Source organism: Salmo trutta, chromosome 29 (genome assembly GCF_901001165.1).
Source record: "Salmo trutta chromosome 29, fSalTru1.1, whole genome shotgun sequence".
Lineage (NCBI taxonomy): Eukaryota > Metazoa > Chordata > Actinopteri > Salmoniformes > Salmonidae > Salmo > Salmo trutta.
In genome coordinates this window covers 31,007,280-31,027,946 of record NC_042985.1, presented here as the reverse complement: position 1 = coordinate 31,027,946, position 20,667 = coordinate 31,007,280, and the positions used below count along the sequence as shown (strand labels likewise).

The 20,667-nt window shown below is 44.4% G+C and overlaps 1 protein-coding gene across 1 annotated transcript; it reads left to right on the top strand.

Annotated features, from left to right (window-relative positions):
• The first annotated feature begins 474 nt into the window (after nucleotides 1-474).
• Nucleotides 475-20,060, top strand: cdh15 (cadherin 15, type 1, M-cadherin (myotubule)). Its single transcript, XM_029721756.1, has 14 exons — nucleotides 475-694; nucleotides 15,398-15,562; nucleotides 16,002-16,157; nucleotides 16,556-16,700; nucleotides 16,810-16,991; nucleotides 17,153-17,281; nucleotides 17,462-17,647; nucleotides 17,896-18,140; nucleotides 18,260-18,402; nucleotides 18,500-18,733; nucleotides 18,838-19,077; nucleotides 19,192-19,337; nucleotides 19,443-19,637; nucleotides 19,752-20,060. Exons 1-14 carry the CDS (start codon nucleotides 626-628, stop codon nucleotides 19,950-19,952), a joined length of 2,436 nt encoding a protein of 811 aa, XP_029577616.1. The 5' UTR covers nucleotides 475-625; the 3' UTR covers nucleotides 19,953-20,060.
• Nucleotides 20,061-20,667: the final 607 nt, after the last annotated feature.

The window sequence follows — 20,667 nt, the reverse complement described above, 5'->3', positions numbered from 1 at the left end:
ACAGACTGAACACTTCTGCTGAGGACTGACCTTCCCCAGGGCTCTCTCCACAGTACAGCCACCAGCTGCTCTTCCACACTCCTCTCCACACTCCTTTATTTCCCTCTTTGTCCCTCGTTCCCTCACTATCTCATTCTCTTTCTATCTTTATGTTTCTCTCCATCTCTCCTTTACTCTTTCTCTCCCCTCTGTCCCTCTCTTTACATTTTCTTTCTCTCTGTCTCTCGCTCTCTTTCTTGCTATCTCAATCTCTCTCTATATATCCATCTTTCTCTCTCTTGCCTTTTCTCTCTCCCTATCTCTCTCTCTGCATCCAGTGAACCCCCCTATTTCCCTGCCCATAGCTGGGGTGTGTCCCAGTTGGAGACTCGGAGGGCTAGGGGGTTAGAATTTCAGACTTCAGCCCTCCCATGCACCCCAGCGCACATGTGCTGTCACTCAATCGCCTCTGCACTCACTGCCCAGAGAGAGAGAGGGAGAGACACAGGGGGTTTGGATTTGAGACATTTGGTTCCATTGCCCAGTACTGTCAGGAACCCTGAGCTTCTCCTAAAACTGGTTTGAGAAAGAGGATCCACCGTGGTCATTGGGTACAGTACGTTTTGGGGTTCGTTGAGAAGATCGCATGCTGGCACAGGAGATGGCATCAAGGGGGTTGGCAGTGCTGTGTGTGCTGGTGGCTGGCCTTGGTCAGGTAGGAAACATCATACTACTCTGAGTACTGTGGTGTCACTCTATGGGCTTCATGGCCTACACTTTCTTAAATCACACAGAATTGGAACCATTTCAACTTCAGGCTATAATATATATGCCATTTAGCAGACACTTATCCAAAGCGACTTAGTCATCGTGCATATATTTTACATATGGCTGGTCCTGGGAATCGAACCCACTACCGTGATGTTACAAGCTCCATGCTCTACCAACTGAGCTACAAAGGGCTACATTTGATATTTTCTCACAGTCTGCTTGTCAGACTTGCAGTTTAAATGTGATTTAAGTCGTTTTAGCTGTGTTTGTTCTATATTTCCACAGTTAGGGGTTAGCTGTTCTGGGACAAACTTTTAGCTGTTTATTTAGTAAATCTATGGTTTATGTTTGAATTTATGAAATATGCTTTGTTTAACATAAACTGATTTTCATCAATAGAAGTGATAAACATCATGTGAAGAGGTGAATGTGGCTATTGGCTAATCTAAACATTTCAGAACCGTTGTAGATCAGATGATGAATACTCTTGTAAATGACCAACGAATGCTGATGTTTTATACATCAGGCGGAAATCAGGGCTCGACTGTTAGCAGGCTTGTCATCAACACCATTTATAAGACACATAATGGATGACATTGTAAACAGACATTTTACTAACATAACTTCAAAACTCATTCAGTCACTAGGGCTGTTTATACATGTAATGGAACCCAGGTTGGAGACTTAGACAATTGGCCCTCAGTAACCTCTTCTATTGAATGGCCTGAAATCATTATGGATGTTGCAGGTTTGCAGCTAATTCATTTCCAAAAGTATGGATAGCAACACTTCAAACTATTTTCTAAGCAATGACTTTGAATTGATGATGGCAGAGTGTGTAGCCTACTGTATATTTGTATAATGACAAAGTTCTGAAATGGGTAAGGGCAACTATCTGAGTCACATTTTCTTTATTAGTGTATCCAATTCGAGAAGCACATGGTAAATGACATCAGCCGTAGAAGATGGTCGTAATAGATCATTGAAACAGCCGCGGGGAATGCCAGTTAGTTACAGTTTGCCGCCGGCCATCGGCCATGTGTCTTTCTGTGATTTAGAGGAACAGGTATGTGATGACGCAACCTATGGGGTTTAGCTTGCATCACAAAATGTGTAATCTGAAAGTAATACACTAAGTACAAACACGTACCAAAGAACATGAACACCAGGATCATCAACAATGGACTATAGCCCAATACCCACTCCACACCTGAAGGCCCATACATACATATTCATGATTTGAATTATCCATATACTTCAAATCAAATGTCATTAGTCACATGTGCCGAGTACAACAGGTGTAGACCTTACAGTGAAATGCTTACTTACAAGCCCCTAAACAACAATGCAGTTTAAAAAATATGAATAAGAAATAAAAGGAACAAGTAATTAAAGAGCAACAGTAAAATAACAATAATGAGACTATATACAGGGAGTACCGGTACAGAGTCAATGTGCGGGGGCACCGGCTAGTCGAGGTAATTGAGGTAATATGTACATGTAGGTAGAGTTATTAAAGTGACTATGCATAGATAATAACAGAGAGTAGCAGCGGCATAAAAGAGGGGGTGGGGGGGCAATGCAAATAGTCTGGGTAGCCGTTTGATTAGATGTTCAGGAGTCTTATGGCTTGGGGGTAGAAGCTGTTTAGAAGCCTCTTGGACCTAGACTTGGCACACCGGTACCGCTTGCCGTGTGGTAGCAGAGAGAACAGTCTATGACTACGGCGGCTGGAGACTTTGAACATTTTTAGGGCCTTCCTCTGACACCGCCTGGTATAGAGGTCCTGGATGGCAGGAAGCTCAGCGCCAGTGATATACTGGGCCATACGCACTACCCTCTGCAGTGCCTTGCGTCGGAGGCCGAGCAGTTGCCATACCAGGCAGTGATGCAACCAGTCAGGATGCTCTCGATGGTGCAGCTGTAGAACCTTTTGAAGATCTGAGGACTCATGCCAAATCTTTTCAGACTCGTGAGGGGGAATAGGTTTTGTCGTGCCCTTTTCACAACTGTCTTGGTGTGCTTTGACCATTCTAGTTTGTTGTTGGTGTGAACACCAAGAAACTTGAAGCTCTCAATCTGCTCCACTACAGCCCCGTCGATGAGAATGGGGGCGTGCTCAGTCCTCCTTTTCCTGTTGTCCACAATCATCTCCTTTGTCTTGATCATGTTGAGGGAGAGGTTGTTGTCCTGGCACCACATGGCCAGGTCTCTGACCTCCTCCCTATAGGCTGTCTCGTCATTGTCGGTGATCAGGCCTACCACTGTTGTGTCATCGGCAAACTTAATGATGGTGTTGGAGTCGTGCCTGGCCGTGCAGTCATGAGTGAACAGGGAGTATAAGAGGGGACTGAGCACGCACCCCTGAGGGGCCCCTGTGTTAAGGATCACCGTGGTAGATGTGTTGTTACCTACCCTTACCACCTGGGGGCGGCCCGTCAGGAAGTCCAGGATCCAGCTGTAGAGGGAGGTGTTTAGTCCCAGGGTCCTCAGCTTGTTGATGAGCTTTGAGGGCACTATGGTGTTGAACGCTGAGCTGTTGTTAGTGAATATCATTCTCACATAGGTGTTCCTTTTGTCCAGGTGGGAATGGGCAGTGTGGAGTGCAATAGAGATTGCATCATCTGTGGATCTGTTAGGGTGGTATGCAAATTGGAGTGGGTCTAGGGTTTATGGGAATAATGGTGTTAATGTGAGCCATGACCAGCCTTTCAAAGCACTTCATGGCTACAGACGTGAGTGCTACGGTTCGGTAGTCATTAAGGCAGGTTACTTTAGTGATCTTGGGCACAGGGACTATGGTGGTCTGCTTAAAACATGTTGGTATTACAGACTCGGACAGGGAGAGGTTGAAAATGTCAGTGAAGACACTTGCCAGTTGGTCAGCAAATGCTCGCAGTACATGTCCTGGTAATTAGTCTGGCCCTGCGACCTTTTGAATGTTGACCTGTTTAAAGGTTTTACTCACATCGGCTGCGGAGAGAGTGATCACACAGAACAGCTGGTGCTCTCATGCATGTTTCAGTGTTATTTGCTGATGGATCGTCGGAGGGCATAGCGGGATTTCTTATAAGCTTCTGGGTTAGAGTCCCGCTCCTTGAAAGCTGCAGCTCTAGCCTTTAGCTCAGTGCGGATGTAGCCTGTAATCCATGGCTTCTGGTTGGGGTATGTACGTACGGTCACTGTGGGGACAATGTCATCAATGCACTTATTGATGAAGCCAATGGCTGATGTCGTGTACTCCTCAATGCTATCGAAAGAATGCCTGAACATATTCCAGTTTGTGCTAGCAAAACAGTCCTGTAGCTTAGCATCTGCTTCATATGACCACTTTTTTATAGAACGAGTCACTGGTGCTTCCTGCTTTAATTTTTGCTGGCAAGCAGGAATCGGGAGAATAGAATTATGTAATCTATTTCAGTAATCTATCTGTGAGTGGACCGATGTGAGAGACCTAAAACCACAGAACAAGATCCTTCATACCAGAGGATCCTAGTTACTCTGGTTACATACAGCACATCAGATAACTATTTTAGCTCTGTGTGTAAGTTTAACCTACAGTCGTGTGAAAAGGTTTCGGCACCCCTGACAATTTCCATTATTTCCATTTATAAATAATTGGGTGTTTGGATCAGCAATTTCATTTTGATCTACCAAATAACTGATGGACACAGTAATATTTCAGTAGTGAAATGAGGTTTATTGGATTAACAGAAAATGTGCAATATGCATCAAAACAAAATTAGACAGGTGCATAAATGTGGGCACCCCAATAGAAAAATCACATCAATATTTAGTAGAGCCTCCTTTTGCTAAAATAACAGCCTCTAGACGCTTCCTATAGACTCTAATGAGTGTCTGGATTCTGGATGAAGGTATTTTGGACCATTCCTCCTTCCAAAACATCTCCAGTTCAGTTAGGTTTGATGGTTGCCGAGCATGGACAGCCCGCTTCAAATCATCCCACAGATTCTCAATGATATTCAGGTCTGGGGACTGGGATGGCCATTCCACAACATTGTACTTGTTCATCTGCATAAATGCCCGGGTAGATTTTGAGCAGTGTTTTGGGTCGTTGTCTTGTTGAAATATCCAGCCCTGGCGTAACTTCAACTTTGTGACTGATTCTTCAACATTATTCCCAAGAATCTGCTGATATTGAGTGGAATCCATGCAACCCTCAACTTTAACAAGATTCCCAGTACCGGCACTGGCCACACAGCCCCACAGCATGATGGAACCCCCACCAAATTTTACTGTGGGTCGCAAGTGTTTTTCTTGGAACGCTGTGTTCTTTTGCCGCCATGCATATCGTCCCTTGTTATGACCAAATAACTCAATCTTTGTTTCGTCAGTCCACAGCACCTTATTCCAAAATGAAGCTGGCTTGTCCAAATGTGCGTTTGCATACCTCAAGCGACTCTGTTTGTGGCGTGTGTGCAGAAAAGGCTTCTTCCGCATCACTCTCCCATACAGCTTCTCCTTGTGCAACGTGCGCTGAATTGTTGAACGATGCACAGTGACACCATCTGCAGCAAGATGATGTTGTAGGTCTTTGGAGGTGGTCTGTGGGCTGTTTTTGACCGTTCTCACCATCCTTCGCCTTTGCCTCTCCGATATTTTACTTGGCCTGCCACTTCTGGCCTTAACAAGAACTGTGCCTGTGGTCTTCCATTTCCTCACTATGTTCCTCACAGTGGACACTGACAGCTTACATCTCTGCGATAGCTTTTTGTAGCCTTCCTCTAAACCATAATGTTGAACAATCTTTGTTTTCAGGTCATTTGAGAGTTGTTTTGAGGCCCCCATGTTGCCACTCTTCAGAGGAAAGTCAAAGAGAACAACAACTTGCAATTGGCCACCTTAAATACCTTTTCTCATGATTGGATGCACTTGTCTATGAAGTTCAAGGCTTTAATGAGCTCACCAAACCAATTGTGTTTTCCAATTAATCAGTGCTAAGTAGTTACAGGTATTCAAATCAACAGAATGACAAGGGTGCCCACATTTTTGCATAGCCTATTTTTCACATCTGATTTAATTTCATACAACTTAATAATGCTACACTAAAAATCTTTGTCTGGACAATACCCCAGTACTCAGCTTTTATTAGAAAATGAATGGCATGCCACTGTGATCATTTTCTGTGACGACAGAGTAAATTATTATGCCGCCTCAGAGGGGTGCCCAAACTTTTTCATACGACTGTATGTGAGTTTGAGGTGTTACAACCCAGTGAGTGGAAAGTGGCTGGTGAGATTTCACAAACACCTACTACATCTACCCCAATGGGAGGAAGGCTGTGTTGTTTTTGAGAATATCCCTGGGAAAGAGGGTTGTGTTGCCTACAGAGCGTGGGCTCTGTTCATAGAGGCGGTCATGTTGGCCAGCAGCTGTTCGCAGATGCGATCTTGATGCCATTTGTCCTGCTCAGTAATCCCCGCAGCGGAAAGAGGAGTCGGCCACTCCCTAAACCATGAAATCAGGGACAAATCCGTCCATAAAGCAGCAGCCGGTGCTGAGTTCATGCTCATTGGAAGAAATCACTCAGTACAGCTGCTCAGCGTCTGAATCACAGGCCTGTTCTGTCTGTGTGGATGCTTTCTGTTTTACACAGACTTGGGTTTCAGGAACAGGAAGGGACTCCACTACAGGGGCAGAATCAACATTAAAACCACTATGCCAGTGCACTGTTACCAGAGATTATCTTTCGCAAGGGCTCTTTCCCAATTCATATTTCCTTGATTGCTGGCATCCACTCTCCTCACCTCTTTCTCAAAGATCTGAGTGGATAGGCCTTGGATCTTCCCCTCCAATGTGAGGTGAGGAGAAAGGGCACGAAGATGAAGGAAAGACAAATTAGGAAAGAGACAATGTTGTAACAGGCTTTGGTGTTACCTCCATTTTCACCAGCTGAGTCATTGACCAATTAGTGACCCTTCAAAGGATAGGGTCTCTCTCTTCATGTTGTTAGAAAACAGGTTCCATTTAGTCTTTGTGTTCATGTTCCATTCACAACAGATGTGACAAACATTACATGGAAAGGAACAGGAAAATACATTTTTGAAATGGGACACTTGTTATCCCATCTCATTCAGAGCACCTGATGCCTTGCATCAAAGGATGTTTTCTCTCTGACACAAAAGGTAATGTATTTTCTTTTGAATGAGATAAGGGCATGGCAGTGGCAGACAAGGCCGATGGAACAAAAACAGCAGTGTTAATGGGCACAGTAATGGTCTCTCCTTGGACTTCTATCATGACCCTCTGAAAGAGGACTGACCCTGGAGCGAAGAAGGGGTAGTGGTAGAGGTGGTGGTGGTAGGGGTGGTGGTGGTGGTAGGGGTGGTGGTGAGGGTGGTGGTGTTAGGAGTGGTGGTGAGGGTGGTGGTGGTGGTAGTAGTAGTGGTGGTGGTAGGGGTGGTGGTAGGAGTGGTGGTGGTAGGAGTGGTGGTGAGGGTGGTGGTGGTGGGAGTGGTGGTGGTAGGAGTGGTGGTGAGGGTGGTGGTGGTGGGAAGACTCCAGAGCCAGAGCTGGGAGAGAGAAATAACGATGACATCATGAGATGAGGAAGTGGTTTCGGTCCTGGTATAACCTCCCAGGTTTTAATAAAATTGCACGCCAAATTAACAAGCGCTATTTTCACTCCCACACTCTGGGAGCGGAGTCCTAAGTAACTCTCATCGTTCCCATTAGGTCAGCATTCATGAAGCTCAGACATCTGCTTTTGTGAAACCCTGGCCCGTACCCCCAAAAATAGGAGGCCCAAGAAGCCATAGCTGAGGGGGTGGGAAGCGAGGTAGATGCTCATTACAAGACAATGAATGAGCCTGTGGAACAGTGACGAAGGGGGACCATGAGGGGAACAGGGGCACCTGTCTGACCCTCCACCCCATGGCCTGAGGGATTGTCAGGCATGCTGCCTGCATTCTCTCCCTCTTCCCCTCCTGCTCATGCTGTGGCACTCTGGCCAGCTCCCATACACAGACTGTACCTCCACTCAGCTAGCACATGGCTGACTCAGGGGTCTATTTTCTATTCTATTTTAGAGAGGCAAGTCTCTAAAGCTATGACTTACTGTTCGAATCTGTAACAAAGCAGACATAGAATTGGAACTCTAGCAAAATCATATTGTAATTATAAAAGCCTTATGTTTCTGTCTAGATATGTATGAGTAACGGCAAATATCTGTGTCTCTTGCACTGACTATGACCCTATGTCCAGCCGCGGTAAATGGAGTGAATTAAGCAAAAATAAGTGTTTTATCACACAGCAGCTACTACTGTAAACCAAAAATATACATTTCAAACAGAGTTACTACTCTCATGACATACCTCATACAGTTGGTGCAAGCTTGTAATAGCTCTGAAAACATAAGGGAAGGGCATCAGTCATGCTCCCCCACCATGTCCCATCCATGGGTGTGTGTGTGTGTAACTTTTTCTCTCTCTCATTTTCAAGGCACTTGTTTTTTGTTGTTGTTTATCATTTGAAATCCCTCCCCCAACTGAGCATCCTTGACTCAACAGCATGAATTGGAATCATTTCATCCTTGATACTATAGTAGACAACGGCATAATGTTCTATCTACCAAGCCTCAGTAAATAATTGTCCACTCCATGGGACAGATGTTGGTCTCTTAGCAGCTAAGTTTCATTCACAAAATGCAGGATCTAAATGAGTCTGAGAGATTGGCACACTTTCAAAGCTATTTTTAGAGACAACCCGAGAGTGTTGCCAAGGGTCCTTGCTGCTGGCACTACCCATGACAGTGTGACCGTCTCGCTTCAGCTCCTCAGTGTGGGGTCAGTCTGAGCAGTATTTTCGTCACAGCAACCGATTATTATGTCGAAACGTTGCCGCAAACCTTTTGACTGTCAACGTTATCACACACCGCGAATACATTTACATTTTTACATTTTAGTCATTTAGCAGGCGCTCTTATCCAGAGCGACTTACAGTAGTGAATGCATACATTTCATACATTTTTTCTCCGTACTGGTCCCCCGTGCAAATCGAACACACAACCCTGGCGTTGCAAACACCATGCTCTACCAACTGAGCCACACGGGACCATCCTGGATGTTTTGATTGTGAAATACACAGTGATTTTGAAATACTAATTTATTGAGATACTCTGCATAGTTGTATATCAAGCTTGGTGTTGACCTTGATCTCAGCAACACTGACTGCAATAACACATCTGTTCTGATACTTTAACTTCCCCAATACGTTTGCCAGATTATTCCCTCCTCTTGGCCGCATCATTAACCAGGCTGCAAATCAAAGCAAATAAACAAATGAAAGGTTGTGTATAAAGTATGATCTGGTTTGGTACCGCGAGACACTTTATGTCAACAGCAGACTCATAGAAGGTTCCTTACTCTATCTACCTACTTCAGAGCGCAGTACTCCTCACTGTGTTAACGGGGGTGTTGACCCCCAAGAGACACCAGGCAACTGCTGGCCACAGGGTGAGAGGCCAAGGTGTAAAAGTATCGGGAAAAAGTCCCTAAAACAGTTAATGTTGGTGAGAAGAAAGACAAGGTCTGCTGTCCTTCACCCTAGCTGTCAGAGGTGACTGGTGCTAATTGGTAAGATGACTCCTAGGTGTAGCCCAGTCCCTGCTGAACTGGAAAAGAGGTGGAAACATTACAGAGCCCTCCTGGGTTTGTTGGCCACCCAGATGGAGTGGAGACCACAGGAGATAACACAATGATTTTAACTGGGTCTGTCTGCCGATCCTCTTCAGAATGTCGCAGGCTCTTTCCAAATTAGACCTCGAGTCCCATTCAACAACCTGATCTCACGAAACTAAACAGGATCACAGTGGTCAGTTCTGGTTCACAAGGCTAGCCCGCAACATCTATTTCTCTAATTCTGATAGTATATGCTATTACTTGAGTTATTCTTCCTGGGCTGTTGTTGTATTCAATCAAAACCAGTAACCCCACAACAAAAAAAGCCAGTTTGAATTCATAAGTTGCCGAGCAGAGCGGATGAATCAGGAATTCAACAGGAATGTAGTTTCAGCCTTAACCGCGTCATCCAGTTACAGATTTTGATTGAACAGGGCCTTTTGCCTCTGACTGGTCGTAGCTTGATCTCTGATCTGTGATCAGAGCGGTAGTGGAAGGTGAGAAGGCTTTGCTGTCTAGCCTGGTATGTGAGTGTAAACATCTCTGTATGAGCGTAGGGAGGCTACACCAGTGGCTTAGGGTCGGGGTCAGGAATATAGAGCACTCTAAGTATAGTCTGCTCCTAACTCAGCCTGCACATGGCACTCATAGTTGACATTCTCCTCAGACTGTACGTTACAGCAGCGTGACAAAGTGCCAGTGTGCCATGTCTCCAGGCCTAAGAGACAGGGAAGGGCCACCATGTCCCAATACACAATAGTGATTCAATCTAATAATGTATTTCGCATATCAGTGTCTTTATGTATGGAAAGAGTCACATGTGGAATGGGCTATGGTCAATGTTCCATATTCTGTTTAGTTGTATTAGCATGTTATTACTCTGTAATTACAAGTTGTTACTACAGACTTCAAGATTGACGATGAAAAGCTGAATGAGAACAAAAAGCGTTATCTTTCCTGTATCTTTTTAGCAAGCAAATTTTTATATAGACATCTGCCAATGACCGTGATCATCTTGTTACCACTAAATGCTGAGATTTTTCTTCTGAGGAGTGATGACAGGCGGTGTCTTTCTTAAGGAATGTGTGTTTGAATGTGTGGGTGAAGAATTCTGTCAGAGCGGATTCGTAAGGTGACCCCCAACCCCTAGTCAGGTGCAAAGTTGAACATAAAGGGGAGTCTGTAAGTGTGAGAAAGAGAGAGGGTGGGAAAGCATGGGAACTAAATCTATAGGTGACAGCTGGTGTGTGTGTGTCTGAGTGTGTGCTTGAGATAAAGGCAGAGCGTGCGTGATAGAGAATGAGAATGAACATGAGAGTAATTGTTTTCGGCAGGCATAATGGGACCCATGTCGTCCAAAAAGTTATACTTTTGACTCATAGAACATTCTTCCAAGAGTCTTGATGATCATCCAGGTGCTTCCAGGTGCTTTTTGGCAAACTTGAGTCAACTTTTTGGACAAGATGGGTCCCATTATATCTGACGAAAACCAAACACTGCATTCCACAGTAAGAACCTCATACCAACGGTCAAGCATGGTGGTGGTAGTAGTCTGATGGTTTGGGGATGATTTGCTGCCTCAGGACTTGGATGACTTGTCTTAATAGAAGGAACCATGAATTCTGCTCTGTATCAGATAATTCTACAGGAGAATGTCAGGCCATCCATCTGTGAGCTGAAGCTGAAGCGCAGCTGGGTCATACAGTAAGACAATGATCCAAAACACAATCAATTCTACATGAAAAAAAAAGTTCTACATCTAAAAAGCAGCAAATTTGAGGTTTTGGAATGGCCTAGTCAAAGTCCAGACCTAATCCCAATTGAGATGTCGTGGCAGGACTTGAAACGAGCAGTATATGCTTGAAAACCCTGTCGCTTAGTTAAAGCAGTTCTGCATGGAAGAGTGGGAAAAATTTCCTCCACAGCGACGTGAGAGACTGATCAACAACTACAGGAAGCGTTTGGCTGCAGACATTGCAGCTAAAGGTGGCACAACCAGTTATTTAGTGTAAGGGGGCAATTACTTTTTCACACAGGGGAATTTGGTGTTGCATAGCTGTTCATGAAATAAATAAAATAAGTATAATATTTTTGGGGTTATTTGTAAACTCAGGTTCCTTTTGTCTAATATTAGGTTTTGGTTGAAGATCTGATAACATGCAGTATCAAAAATATACAAAAGTACAGAAAATCAGAAAGGGGGCTAATACTTTTTCACGGCACTGTATGCATACTGTATTTGTATTCCTAGATGTGAAATCCATAGATTAGGTAACTCAGTAACATCTTTGATATTGTTGCATGTTGCGTTTATATTTTTGTTCAGTGTACAATATACACTGAGTATACAAAACTTTAAGAACACCTGCTCTTTCCATGACATAGGTGACCAGGTGAATTGGTCCGTTATTGATGTCACTTAATAAATCCACTTCAATCAGTGTGGATGAAGGGGAGTAGACAGGTTAAAGAAGGATTTTTAAGCCTTGAGACATGGCTTGTGTGTGTGCCATTCAAAGGCTGAATGGGGAAGACAACAGATTTAAGTGCCTTTGAATGGGTTATGGTAGTACAACCTGGTCTCAGACCATTTCGTATTATTCTGTACGTGATCCGAGATACTGCTTTTAGTATGGTATACTCCATTTAGTATGGTATATTACGTTTCGTATGGTATGTATTTATTTGTGGATGTCCATCACCTATTTCGTATGACATGTTATGAAATACAATTCGTATTATATGACACGAATTTGAAAAACGTACAATATGTTATGAATTTGCAAAACATACCACAGTTGAAGTTGGAAGTTTACATACACTTAGGTTGGAGTCATTAAAACTTGTTTTTCAACCACTCCACACATTTCTTGTTAACAAACTATAGTTTTGGCAAGTCGGTTAGGACATCTACTTTGTGCATGACACAAGTAATTTTTCCAACAATTGTTTACAGACATATTATTTCACTTATAATTCACTGTATCACAATTCCAGTGTGCCAGAAGTTTACATACACAAAGTTGACTGTGCCTTTAAACAGCTTGGAAAATTCCAGAAAATTATGTCATGGCTTTAGAAGCTTCTGATAGGCTAATTGATATAATTTGAGTCAATTGGAGGTGTACCTGTGGATGTATTTCAAACTCAGTGCCTCTTTGCTTGACATCATGGGAAAATCAAAAGAAATCAGCCAAGACCTCAGAAAAAAAATTCTAGACCTCCACAAGTCTGGCTCATCCTTGGGAGCAATTTCCAAACGCCTGAATGTACCACGTTCATTTGTACAAACGATAGTACGAAAGTATAAACACCATGGGACCACGTAGCCGTCATACCGCTCAGGAAGGAGACGCATTCTGTCTCCTAGAGATGAACGTACTTTGGTGCGAAAAGTGCAAATCTATTCCAGAACAATAGCAAAGGACCTTGTGAAGATGCTGGAGGAAACAGGTACAAAAGTATCTATATCCACAGTAAAATGAGTCCTATGTCGACATAACCTGAAAGGCCGCTCAGCAAGGAAGAAGCCACTGCTCCAAAACCGCCATAAAAAAGCCAGACTACGGTTTGCAACTGCACATGGGGACAAAGTTCATACTTTTTGGAGAAATGTCCTCTGGTCTGATGAAACAAAAATACAACTGTTTGGCCATAATGACCATGGTTATGTTTGGAAGAAAAAGGTGGAGGCTTGCAAGCCGAAGAACACCATCCCAACCGTGAAGCACGGGGGTGGCAGCATCATGTTGTGTGGGTGCTTTGCTGCAGGAGGGAGTGGTGCACTTCACAAAATAGATGGCATCATGAGGCAGGAAATTTATGTGGATATATTAAAGCAACATCTCAAGACATCAATCAGGAAGTTAAAGCTTGGTTGCAAATGGGTCTTCCAAATGGACAATGACCCCAAGCATACTTCCAAAGTTGTGGCAAAATCGCTTAAGGACAACAAAGTCAAGGTATTGGAGTGGCCATCACAAAGCCCTGACCTCAATCCCATAGAAAATGTGTGGGCAGAACTGAAAAAGCGTGTGCGAGCAAGGAGGCCTACAAACCTGACTCAGTTACACCAGCTCCGTCAGGAGGAATGGGACAAAATTCACCCAACTTATTGTGGAAAGCTTGTGGAAGGCTACCTGAAACATTTGACCCAAGTTAAACAATTTAAAGGCAATGCTACCAAATACTAATTGAGCGTATGTAAACTTCTGACCCACTGGGAATGTGATGAAAGAAATAAAAGCTGAAATATATCACTCTCTCAACTATTATCCTGACATTTCACATTCTTAAAATAAAGTGGTGATCCTAACTGACCTAAGACAGGGAATTTTTACTAGGATTAAATGTCAGGAATTGCGAAAAAACTGAGTTTAAATGTATTTGGCTAAGGTGTATGTAAACTTCCAACTTCAACTGTATATACTACTAATTTGCAAAATGTATGCTATATTACGAATTCTAGCTAGGTGGCCAATGTTAGCTTGCTGACTAACATTAGATAGGCTAGGGGTTAGGGTTAAGTTTAGGAGTTAGGTTAAGGTTAGCTAACATGCTAAGTAGTTGTAAAGTAGATAAAAAGTAGTAAGTAGTTGAAAAGTTGCTAATTAGCTAAAATGCTAAGGTTGTTCCACCTATCCAACCACTCTACTTTCGTTTTTGCCTTAAGTAACCATATGCCAAACGTAACATATCATACTAATTTGAGTGTCCAGGATTTACATTTACTATATTACGTCTAGTCTATGAGACCAGGCTGGATAGTAGGTGCCAGGAGAAACTGGTTTGTGTCAAGAACTGCAACACTGCTGGGTTTTTCACGCTCAACAGTTTCCCGTGTGTATCAAAAATGGTCCACCACCCAAAGGACATCCAGACAACTTGACACAACTCTGGGAAGCATTAGCGTCAACATGGGCCAGCATCCCTGTGGAACACTTTCAACACCTTGTCGAGTCCATGCCCGATGAATCGAGTCCAAAAGGGGGGTGGGGTGCAACTCAATATTAGGAATGTATTCCTAATGTTTGGTATACTCAGTGTGTCTCCACACACCTAGGCCTAGGCTATTGAGGGATTCAAGACAATGTCATTTTTTTATTGATCTCAGATTGTGTCTGTCATTGTAAAAGTAGCCTGTCATTTAGATCATTTGTGAGGTAAAGTCTCCGGTAAAGTCTCCAGTCATCTAAAATTACCGTAATTTTCGGACTATTAAGCGCACCTGAATATAAGCCGCACCCACTGAATTTTAACCCGTTCGACAATTTCATTGGTCTAATGAAAGCTTCATGCCGCCAAAAAACTGAGCATGTCACAGAATGTGTTTAAAAAAAAAAAAAAAAAAATTGAAAACGGGAAAAATCCATATATTAGCCGCGTCATTGTTTAAGCCGCGAGGTTCAAAGCTGGGAAAAAAGTTGCGGCTTATAGTCCGGGAATTTACGGTATGTAGAATTGCATGAAATGCGCTTATAAAAGGCCACATTTTTCCCCGGATGCTAGGCTACAAAAAAATTGTCCCCATATGTGCAACTTATGCAAGCACCTTGCTTTATTATAAAAGTGATTTATTTTCATACGTTCTGGTATTTCCGAGCACCCCCCCAGAGCACCCCCTCTTTTTGTTTCCGGCACCTCCCACTTTACAAATTAAGCGCTGGAGATGTAGTGTGTGAAAACTGAACGCATGCCTCTCCACCCCCTCACCCACTTTAGGGACGGGGCAGGGGGGGGGTCACCATTCAACCACCACCAGGCCACAGAGAGAGGCCAGCTGCTGCACCCCTCACCAACTGATATTAGTAGCCACAACACGACTACCAAAAATATACAAATGTATTTGGGTTCTGTACTCCTTGACATGAAGAATGTGAATCATGATTTCAATGACTTCATTCATCCAGAAATGTATGGCCCTCACTCAGACCATCTAAATGGAAGTTGTCATTGAATGAATTGGGTATACTGGCTCTCTTAAATGAATCCCATTCTGTTGCCCCCAGGTCGGGAGCAGCGGCCAAGCGGGCAGGGAGGACCTGAACCCAGCGGTCCTGTATCCATGGAGACAGAGGAGCAGTGGGGGTCTGAGCAGGGTGAAGAGGGACTGGATCATCCCTCCAATCAGGGTGCTGGAGAACAGCAAGCAAGTCCCTGAAAACCTGGTCCAGGTACTGTATTACGACATCTCATCTATACTGATGTTAGGGCCTCTATATTGTACACATTAACTGATAAGAGTGTTGGCTAAGTGACTACAACGTAAATGTTAGGGTAACACTGACACTTTATTCCAGTGAAAGTGATCTTACCAAACACGGTATGTAAGATCAGTCACGTGATCAAGACAACCCACTGCTCTCAGACTAAAGTGAACATGGTTATTGTCCAGACAGACAGCCCTTTAAACTGAGCATGAAAGAGCCACGCTGGCCTCTCTGACCTGCAGAACCACTAACCAGTTATGTGCTGTTGCTCTCCCTCTCTGTTCCCATCAGTGACCACACTCACATCTGGTACTCTATGTGCTGTTCTGTTCAGTTCACTCTCCTCTCACCCTTCCAAGGAGATTCTCACCCAGACATCCTCCTGTGTTGTTTGTTCCTCCAGATCAAATCAGACAAGATTTTCACCGGAGAAGTGATCTACAAGCTGGAAGGACCAGGGGTTGACCAGGACCCTAAGAACCTGTTTGAGATAGACGATAAAACGGGCTGGATCAGGAGCATGATTCCCCTGGACAGAGAGAAATACAGAAGCTTCACGGTACAACTCACAGGAGAGACATTAGCACTATTGCCTTTGACACGTAAATTATACTATGTCGCTGCAGGTCAGCCAGAACCCTTCTTTTGTTTGGGTAACAAGGAATGTCACATGACATAATAGCATGTTATTCAATGTTAGCATGTCATTCAATGTTTTTCAACTAAACATCTACCACTGCGATTTTATTAAATTGACTGTCTTGGTTGAGTGAGGAAGGAAGGAAGTAGGTTACTATAGTGGGTTGTTTTCTTCGCAGGTATACATGAGCAGCTGAATATCGACCCAAATCAAATCACAGTCAATAAACTGAGAATCGTGTAAGAGCAGCAAACACTATGAATGAAAAGAGGATGTCGAGAAACATGTGAGTAATGTCCTGTTTCTGTTCTCTATAGCTGAAAGCCTTTGCCCTGTCGCCCAGTGGAGAGAGACTGGAGAATCCCTCCACCATTGAGATCGTAGTACTGGATCAAAATGATAACCGGCCCAACTTCTCCCAGAAAGAGTTTGCTGGATCCGTTTATGAATTCTCCGTACCAGGTAAACAGATGCATCACCTACACACACGGTGGATGTACACGCAGTCGGTACACAAAATGTCAACTGATTGGGTAGTGAACTGAGAGAGTGATTGATGTTGTTTTAACAGGCACATCTGTGATGTCTGTGACTGCGACTGATGCTGACGACCCAACCACAGACAACGCTATCCTGAGCTACTCCATCATTGGCCAGGAGAGCATCCCGCCTCTCCGCATCAATAAGACCATGTTTGGCATCAACAACGAGACAGGGGCCATTTACACACGAGACGTGGGGCTAGACTGGGAGGTAGGGGCTCTTCCTTTGCCTTTTCATTGACCCATTATTTAGGTCATGCCCTTTCTGGTTCAACAGAAGCACAATATTTTGAAAGGTGTTTGAAAGGAAAAACTAATTCATGTGAAATAATATACCATAAATGACTGTGAACGTCTGTGCATTCCGTACAGGTGGTTAAAGGTTTTAGGTTGATACTGCAGGTTGCTGACATGTCAGGCATGGGGTTAACCAGTTTTGCCAATGCTGTCATACATGTGATTGACATCAACAACAATCCCCCACGATTCTCCCCATACCTGGTGAGTTTCACTGTTTAATCTCAGAAACTGTTAGCTCCCTTCCATCAATTGACTTTTATCAGATGATATAAACGATATGGACACATCATTCAGACCAGCTTCAAAATATAGACATGCACATTCACATGTGTTTATATAAACTAAACACAACTCCTTTGTGTCTCTGTTTCCTGAATACAGTACACTATGTCAGCTGTGGAGAACAAAGTAGATTTCGTGATTGGCTGGGTCAACGCCACAGACAATGATGAGCCAGGGACAGGAAACTGGGAGACAAAATACACCATCGCCAAGGGCAACCCCTCTAGGAACTTTGCCATTCGCACAGACCCTGTGACCAATGAGGGTATTCTGTCAGTGGTGAAGGTAAGTTATTCTCCATCCGGCAGGAGGACGGGAGGGATTGTGTGGGGAGACATTCTGGCTCCATGTTAGAATGACAAACATGACAATCAGTTAATCCAGTTTATATAGATCCTATATAGAGTATAGAGCATGTGTTCACACACAGTGGTCAGAGCCAGGCCTTGATACATGACACTGTTACCCCATCTAGTGGTGACTAACTATCCAAGCTGTCTTTCAAAACCTCTGCCTTTTTTTTATTATTGCAGGCTCTGGACTACGAGTCCCAAGAGGTGTATACTCTGACTCTGACAGTGGAGAATGTGAACCCTCTCAGCATCAAGGCCCCCAAGAACCCCGTAAGCAGTGCCACAGTGGTGGTGACCGTGGTGAATGAGAACGAGGCCCCACGCTTTATTAAAGACCCCATAGAGATCTTGGTTCCTGAGTCTGTGGTCCCTGGCACCGTGCTGGCCAGTAACATCGCCTACGATCCTGATAATGCAAAACTCAAGTAAGATTGGTGCACTGGAGAACTCTTTCATTTGTGTTTACACTGAATATATAAGAATATAAGTTTATATACTATCTGCATCTATAAGGAAATGAAAACATTGCTGTCATATCAATCAGGTATGACATACTCAGAGATCCTGAGGGATGGCTTATAATCAATCACGAGACTGGAGAAATCGCAGCCAGGAAACCGTTCAATGTCCGCTCCCCTCACGTCAAGAACAACATTTACAATGCAGTCATCAGAGTCACAGACACAGGTGAGTATCCCGAGTTAGCCACTGCTTCACCTCACATAACATGAGACATCAGGTCAAGCAGGAAGTGACAGTGAATAATGATGCCATTTCCTCCTAGATGCTGGTGGAATCTCGACCACAGCGTCTCTGGTGATCACGTTGCGGGAGACCAATGACTTCTTCCCTCAGCTGTTCCCCCTGATGGGGACGGTGTGCAGCGAGTCAGGCCGGAAGACATCTGGTCTGTTCCTGACTGCTGTGGATGAGGACCTGCCCCCTCATGCTGAACCCTTCACCTTCCACCTGCAAGACATCAATGTGTCTGCCAACTGGACCATCATACAGGTCAATGGTAAGGACAGAATTAGACACTCCTATAGTCCACGCAGGATATGTTATGTCTTCTCATTCCAACTCCCTCTCTCTCTCTCGGTGTTTGTGTTGTTCTCTCTCTAGAGACTCATGCAGTGCTGCGACCCCTGGTAGAGCTGGAGACAGGGGAGTATGCTGTCACTGTGTTGGTGACTGACTCTGGCACCCCAAGTCTCAGTGCATACGCTCAGGTCAATGTGACGGTGTGTCCGTGTGGGAAAGACGGTGAATGTAAGGCCGAAGCTGCTGCCATATTTGGAACACGAGTTGGTGTCAGCTTCATCGCCTTACTGGTCATCATGGCCAGCATCGCACTCCTGCTCTGTAAGCTATACCTCATGTAAACCTGAACAACACCTGAACAAAGCACATCGCTACACGAACACACACATTTTCCCAAATGTTTCTGTGCAGTGAGACGGGTCTCTGTGTTCTCAGTGTTGCTGCTCCTGGCTGTAGCCGTGGGTAACTGCAGACGGCATCATATGAAGAAAGGAGAGGGGCTGCTGGTGGGGGATTCAGACGAAGACATTCGTGACAACGTCCTGAACTACGACGAGCAGGGTGGTGGAGAGGAGGATGAGGTCAGACATTATAACATGTTACAGCTGGCAGAACCAAGTTATCTGGTGACAATATCACCTCTGTCCTGTAGACACTTCATATTCCTCATCCTTTACTCTCACTAGAATGCCTTCAACATTGACCTACTGAGGAACCCAGCGGATGTGGGACCACTCCCAATATCCTTCTACCCTCCCGTCTCTGGCATCCCCAGGGGAAAGCAGCCACTCAGGAAAGACTACCCAGACAACCTGCCCTCCCCCTCGTATCCACGGAAACCCCCAGCGGACCCCACTGACATTGAGGACTTCATCAATGATGTGAGAAAGGATTCCATCATGGCCCTGGCCTATTGTTTTAGTCAGTTGAAATAAGAACGGTCCAAATCCCCAGAGAGAAACAAATGTATTTCTTGCCTATTTGTGTCTCCACAGGGCCTGGAGGCAGCAGACCATGACCCCAACATCCCGCCCTACGACACAGCTCTGATCTATGACTACGAGGGTGATGGCTCCCTGGCAGGCAGCCTGAGCTCCATCGCCTCAGCCAGCTCAGACGGCGACCAGGACTATGACTACCTCAACGACTGGGGACCACGCTTTAAGAAACTGGCCAACATGTACGACCCACGCTAAGGAGACTGCCTGGTTATTTAGCGACCAGTACACTTCACCGTAGCTTTATCCTCAGATGCCATCTATTTTCTCCTAAACTCCCCCCAACTCCCTATTCTTCATCATACATCCTCCCTCTTCTTCTTGAAGCTAGAACCTGATATCATCCCCTCGGTGAAGGACAGGGTAGGATTTTGACTGATTGGCAGAAGGTTAGAGCAGATCTCTGTGTTCCTATTCCTTCATGTTTCCAATGGTCTCCAGCAGTGCATTAGCTCAATTCTTTAGGCTCTTTTGACACTACATATTGTCCTCCTCCAATCCCTCTGTTTGCAACTGTAAAGGTCACCGTTGTCATTTTCAGGACGATCATGGGTAATGTTGATATTCTCCTCACATTTCAGTGAGTTTCTGACAGGTTTGATGAGACAACCACACAGCATTCTGCAGCATATGAATGGATCACCTTGTGCTGAGTGGTATGTATGCGGGTGAATGGCGACGGGAGGGAAGGAAACATGGTAGAGCATACCAATGAGGAGAGAAATATGCACTGTAGTCCTCCAGTCAGTCAGTCCATAGAGCCACTTCAAACCACAGTGGATTTACCAGTCAGGTGTGTTGTCTTGAGGTTTCTCTAATCATTTTTGGTTTGTGTTTTGTAGAAAGCTTTATATGTAGGAGGAATGTAGAGAAAGGTTGACCATGTACTTGAACAGTGATAGCAGAAAGGGCT